Raw genomic sequence first — 6674 nt, 5'->3', positions numbered from 1 at the left:
CATGCCACTCACAAGGCTCTAGAGAATAAATCATTAAGAGTCCTCTTATAAACAAACTACCAAGAGGACAAATTTGGCAACATGTTACAACACGAGAAAAACTCCAAAACTGGGAACGCTGCATAGAGGACTTGACAATTCGAGTAGTGGGGGCATGTCAAAGATGATGACCCAAGATATCATAGGGACAGGAATTCAGGGGAAAAGCACTCCATGGGGACTGAACTGTAAATGCTAACATATTGGAGCATAAGATGGACATGGGAGCCCCCACCCCCATTTGCAGAAAGATCCTTTTTACTCGTGTGTACGTGCCCTTTTGCCTCTACGTTTCTTTAATGGCATGCATTTGGCAGGCTGGTCTGATGATGTGGGCTCATCAGGGGGACTAGACTCTGCAGAGGCACTTGGCAGGCTGGGCACATCCTGTGAGACTACCCGACGCCGTTTCCTACGTGATTTAGGTGGAGCCATGCATATAAATCTATTCTTTCTTTTCTTTCTCCTTTGTTGCGCCAGCAGAGCGGCAGCCTTTCTCTCCTTGGATTCTTGGGCTGTAACACTTTGCTGGAGCTCTGGCTCCAGCTCGGGCTCAGGCTCCAGCTCGGGCTCCGGCTCGGGCTCCGGCTCGGGCCCAGGTTCGGGCTCCGGCTCGGGATCTCCCTCTGGCTCTGGCTCGAGATCTCCCTCTGGCTCTGGCTCGATATCCCCCTCTGGCTCGATATCCCCCTCTGGCTCTGGCTTGAGATCTCCCTCTGGCTTGAGATCTCCCTCTGGCTCGAGATCTCCCTCTGGCTCGAGATCCCCCTCTGGCTCGAGAGCCCCCTCTGGCTTGATATCCCCCTCTGGCTCTGGCTCCCGCTCGGGCTCGGGTTCAGGCTCAGGCTCAGGCTCAGGCTCAGGATCCCGCTCAGGCTCAGGCTCAGGATCCTGCTCTGGCTCAGGCTCAGGCTCAGGCTCCCGCTCGGGATCCCGCTCTAGCTCAGGCTCAAGCTCAGGCTCCCGCTCGGGTTCGGGCTCAGGCTCCAGTGGTGGTTGTTTGGAACTTTTTCCAGGGGCCCCTATTTCACAAACATCAGCAGATGAAGTAGCCCCAAGAACAACACAATCAATTTCTTTTTCGAGAACAGGCATTTGGCACTCATCACTAGAAACATCTTTTTTCTGCTCAGAACCCTTTAAATTGGGACTGTCATCTTCATCATCGATAACAATTACTTGAGACTTCTGATCGCTGGAGCCCTTAACGTTAGAAGACTCATCAGAAGAAGACTCGTCAGAAGACTCATCTGAAATTCAAGAGACATCTATAAATATACTCCTTCTATCCAACCCACTCTGTATATACAGACATCAGCAGGTTATTGAGCACAAATTAAAAAAACTGAGTGTTTGGACATTCTGAATCACAGTTAAAAATTATACTTATAGATTGTTTTCCCTGTATTTTGTGTTTTACTAAGAGTAATGACAGATAAATTAGCAATGAAAGTATTATGTATGCTATGCCCACTTTAAAATCACATTGTCTAAACAACATGAAGTATTTGCTCAGTTGTTCCTAAACACAAACCTGCTGCCTTGTGGTTCACAGCAAAATGTGGGCAATTACATCAATAAAGTGGTATCTCATTTATATCAAGTTAAAGTTCTCTAGCTTAAAAAACTTCTTTATTTAGTCCTATGACGTAGCTGGACTTTTGGTGATTTCTACCTTATACAAATAGTGTATAGAGTAGATAGTAGTTGGTACCTCCCCCAGCTCCAGTCTCCACCAAGCTGGAAAGAGGACTGAGCCATGCCTCTCACCCTCTCCTCTTCCTTGTCATACCCACCTATAAAGGATGGAAGGAGAGGAAGATGGAGGAGTGGAGTCTAGGCAAATAGAACCCTAAGGCAGCAGAAGAGTTGCAACTGTGTTAGGAAACAGATCAAGGTGAGGAACCCAGCCATAGTTGGGCAGTGGTGGCTCAGGCCTTTAATCTCAGCACTTGAGAGACAGAGGCAGGTGGATCTCTGTGAGTTTGAAGCCAGCCAGGACTGTTATACAGAGAAACCCTGTCTCAAAAAAAAAAAAAAGAAAGAAAAAAAGAAAAGAAAAGAAAGAAGAAGGAAGCCAGCCATACTGACATCCAGCACATAATGAAAAAAGGGCGGCACTGGCCTCAAGGTCATTATAAACTTAAAAATGTGCAGAGTCAGATCCTAAAACTGCCACATGTGACAAGGCTTCAGAGCAGCTATTTCTCTAAGCAAAGATGATACTTGCCTTCACTGCTTATTTCACAGATCTTAGATCTCTTTTCCTCATAGAGAGAGTCAGAGTCTGAGTCAATCACCACACAGCTAAGTAATAAGGTGGAAAAAAACAAAAGAAAAATATGAGCATAAATATTCTTTCCTTCTGGGCAGTTTCCATATTTTCTACAATAAGCAGGATTACTTGTTAAGTTTTGGTTGTTTCCTACTACACTAACGCTATTCCCCTTTATTGGAACTACAACCTTTCAATTATTCCAATTACTCTATACACCTTTCCCCTTTCTTACAAACTTCCCAAAGGAGGCGTCTGTCGGCTACAAAAAGTAAACTGGGTCTTGTCAGAGTGCAAGTACTCAAAATAGTTTTGGTGGCAGGGAAAAATTCATTGGGAGCTTATCATTCTTCAACTCTGAGATGAATTTGTGTAAGAGAGCCAAAGAGCAAAGGTTCTCACTGACCCCTTGTCAACTTGACACAAAGATATCACTGGTAAGATAAAACCTTTCCTTTCTTGTTCATCAACAAGATCACATATTAATAAACATTACAATATAAAACATTACAAAATTTACAAGTCCCGGAGTATTTAAAATTCCAAACACTTAAAAAAATTTTAGTATCTTTAACATATCAAATCTCTTAAAATCCAAAGTCTTTGTAAATTTTCAAAATCTCTTTAGAAAGTTCAAAGTCTCTCAACTGTGGCCTTCTGTAAAAATCAAAACTAAGCACTATCTTACTTCAAGAGGGAAGAACCAGGGCACAGTCACAATCTGAATAAAGCAAAACCAAACTCCAACTGTGTAAATAATTCAATGTCCAATATCTGGGTTCAAGTCACGATCTTCTGGGCTTCTCTAAAGGACCACTTTTCTGGCTCCACCCACTACAGCCCACACAGATTGTCTCCTAAGATCAGGACGACTGCACTCCACTACTGTTGTTCTTGGTAGTTGTCCTATGGTACTGGCATCTCCAAAATGCGGAGGTCTCTTGCTACAATTGCGCTGTAGTTTCACCAATAGCCTCTGCTGGGCTCTCTTCAGGGACTTCAGCCCTGCCACACAGTGCCAAGTCTCAGCTGCTCTCCACGATACCTTCATGACTTCAAAACCAGTACCACCTGGGTGACTCTTATACACTACCAGGTTCTGCTGCCAACACAAGGTACAACCTAGGTCACCTCTGGAGTACCACTTCTGTGTGCTAATTCTGAGAAAACACTTCCCACAAGATTTCACCTCAGCGATGGTGTGTTCTTAATCACTGCTGATTTCTCAGCTCTAGTTGTCCAGCATCAATTATCCCAGCAAAGCAAAGGTTTTTTTTTCACTTTAGTGGTTTTGGTATCTTGATAATCACAACCAATTCTTCCACACACAGATTCTTAACACAAGATACGTTAACAGCCCTAATGAGAGTCTTTAAGTGATTTCAAATCTTCCCTCTGGAACTTCAAAAACCACACCTCCATCATCTGCATTTCTCTCAACACTAATCTTTCAAGTTCCCATAGAACATTTCACTAGGCTTTGAACACTCAATGAATTTTCTGGCCCCGAAGTTCCAAAGTACTTTCACAATCGACCCCCAAATGACATGGTCAGGTCTGTCATAGCAATGCCCTATCCTGGCACCAATTTCTGTCTTATTGCTGTGACGAAACACCATAACCAAAGCAACTTGGGGAGGAAATGGTTGATTTGGTCTATACTTCCACATCAACGAAAAGTCAGGACAAAAAGTCAAAGGAGTTTGGAGTCCTGGAGGCAGGAGCTAATGCAGAGGACATGGAGGAGTGCTGCTTACTGGCTTGCTCATCATGGTTTTTCTCAGCCTCCTTTTTTATAGAACATAGGACCAACAGCCCAGGGATGGCACCACCCACAATGAGCTGTGCCCTCCCACATCAATCACCAAGAAATGTCCTACAGGCTTGCCTGCTGCCCAATCTTATGGAGGCATTTTCTTAGTTGAGGTTCCCTCCTCTCAAATGATTCTAGCCTGTGTCAAGCTGACATAAAATTAGCTAGCACATACTCTTTATCCCAAGATATAATACTGGAACTCAGAGAAACTCTGCCTCAGCCTTCCAAGGGCTCTGATTATAGCCACAAACCCTCTGTATGATATACTTTTTAAAAAGTCATCATTGTAGGGGAAGTATATAATGTGTGTGGGTGTGTGCATGTACCACAGAACACAATTGGAGGTTACAGGACAACTTTGTGAAGTCACTTCTCTTTCACCTTTATATGGATTCTGACGATCAAACTCAAGTCATCAGGCTTCTGTGGCAAGTACCTTACTTAACCCAGTGATCCATCTCCTGAACATGAAACATTTTTATGATGAATGAAAAGCACTCCAAATACCTGTTACTATATTTTTTTGTATCCATTATAGATACCAAGGCTAATCTATTTCTACTGTACATGATCTCTTTTTTTTTTTTTAGTTTTTCGAGACAGGGTTTCTCTGTAGCTTTGGTGCCCGTCCCGGAACTAGCTCTTGTAGATCAGGCTGGCCTCGAATTCCCAGAGTGCTGGGATTAAAGGCGTGCGCCACCACCGCCCAGCTGTACGCGATCTCTTTTAAGCTGCCAAGTTGATGGGCCTTTGCTATCCTATTTACTATAACCTTAAAGAACCTTTCTTTGAGGCTGGGTGGTGGCACATGCCTTCAATTCCAGCACTCTGGAGTCAGAAGCAGGCACTCACGTGGTAGCCTGTAACTGGTTGTAATTCTGGTTCCAGAGGGTCCAACAACCCTCCTCTTGCCTTCATGGGTACAAGGCACACATACATAACAACAGGCAAATGCTTATACACATAAAGATAACTAAGTATTTTTTCTTTTTAGAGTCTTTTTCCTGGTCATGGTGGCACATCTTTAATCCCAGAATTCAAAAGGCAGAGACAGGTGGATCTCAGTTTGATGTCAGTCTGGTCTACATAGTGAATTATAGGACAGTCAGAGATACATAGACTGTCTCAAAAAAAAAAAACTAAAAACTAAATGGCTTCTCTTAATTTCTAGCACATGGTCATCTTTTGGTTCTCACCCGATTTCTATGCATTCCTTACTCACTTCTTTTCCTACAACTTACTGGGCCAGATCATTGAAAGCTCTAACTGCTAGGTTAAAAACCTTGATTTTTATATGATGAGCTATTTGAATTGGGCATCAATATAATTTCAGTACACTCAGCATATTCACCTAGAGGCAAGATGCAGACTAGATCACAGACAAAACGTCTTTTTGACTGATGGAGACTAAAAAATCATGGTTCAAAGACATTTTAAAAATCAAACTAACTGAGCATTCATTTAATCCTAGCACTTAGGAAGCAGAGGCCACAAGTTCAAAGTCAACCTTATCTACATAGTAAGTTCCAGGTTAGCCAGGGCTACATAGTGAGACCCTGTCTCAAAAAGCCAAAAACTAGCCATGTGTGGTGGTGCATGTCTTTAATCCCAGCACTCAGGAGGCAGAGGCAGGCAAGGCAGATCTCTATGAGTTAAAAGCCAGCCTGGTCTACATAGTGTTTCAGGAAAACCAGGGCTACATAGTGAGATCAAGTCTTAAATAAGCTAAAAACTATAAATAAATAAAAGCAACAAACAGCTAAACAGTTAAAAAATGGCCCAAGACTAGAATCAGATACTTTAAAACTGGTTATAAACTCAAACAACCATCGTGATTCTGTAAGTACCATATAGTGTTTATTCTCAGAGAAAATGAAATGTTTACTCTTAAATTTTCTTACCCAGAATAGTGGATACTTCTGATAGATAGATAGATAGATAGATAGATAGATAGATAGATAGATAGATCATGTTTCAACAATTCTCCTTACCTGGCTTCTTTCTGTGGCAATTTAGTCACAGCTATAAATCAAAGAAAGAAAAAGCATTAAGAAGCATGATAAAACCTAATAGCTCATGTCTTTTATTCCTGAAAAACAATTTATAAATTAGAGCTAGTGAAATTTACATTTTCCCAAAACTGGGGACATAGGTCAGTGGTAGAACATTTGCCTACTACACCTTGGGCTCTTTGTCCAGCAATGGAAAGAAGGTCAAAGAAAGGAAGAGGGGGAGGAAAATAGAAAAAAATAAAAGAATTTATACCCCCAAGAAAGATTGAGAAGAAATAAAAGATGACCCAGGAACCAAAAAGGAGTAAACAACACATTAAACACACACACAAACAAACACGAAGATCTGCTCTTGACACCAGGGAAATAAACTTCAACATCCCAAAGAGAACAAGACTAGGACCAAATCAAGCTAAGTATCCCAAACCTCATTTCAGTCATCTACAAAGATGCTCGATGTGCATTACTGTGGAAAGAGCGGGCTACTTACAGGTTTTGCTGCTGCTGCTGGCGCTGCTGCTACTGCTGCTGC

At 42.4% G+C, this 6674-nt stretch overlaps 1 protein-coding gene across 1 annotated transcript; it reads right to left on the bottom strand.

The window, feature by feature from the left end:
• LOC121444959 (protein TsetseEP-like) lies at positions 1-6674 on the bottom strand. The gene is made up of 4 exons (XM_041646920.1): positions 6633-6674; positions 6122-6152; positions 2270-2346; positions 1-1289 (listed from the first exon to the last, which is right to left on the bottom strand). Exon 4 carries the CDS (start codon positions 1132-1134, stop codon positions 298-300), a length of 837 nt encoding a protein of 278 aa, XP_041502854.1. The 5' UTR covers positions 1135-1289; positions 2270-2346; positions 6122-6152; positions 6633-6674; the 3' UTR covers positions 1-297.

This window comes from Microtus oregoni, unplaced genomic scaffold, assembly GCF_018167655.1.
Source record: "Microtus oregoni isolate MIOR12 unplaced genomic scaffold, Mior012 000150F_ref0000365, whole genome shotgun sequence".
Classification (NCBI taxonomy): domain Eukaryota; kingdom Metazoa; phylum Chordata; class Mammalia; order Rodentia; family Cricetidae; genus Microtus; species Microtus oregoni.
This window is presented reverse-complemented; position numbering and strand designations above follow the sequence as displayed.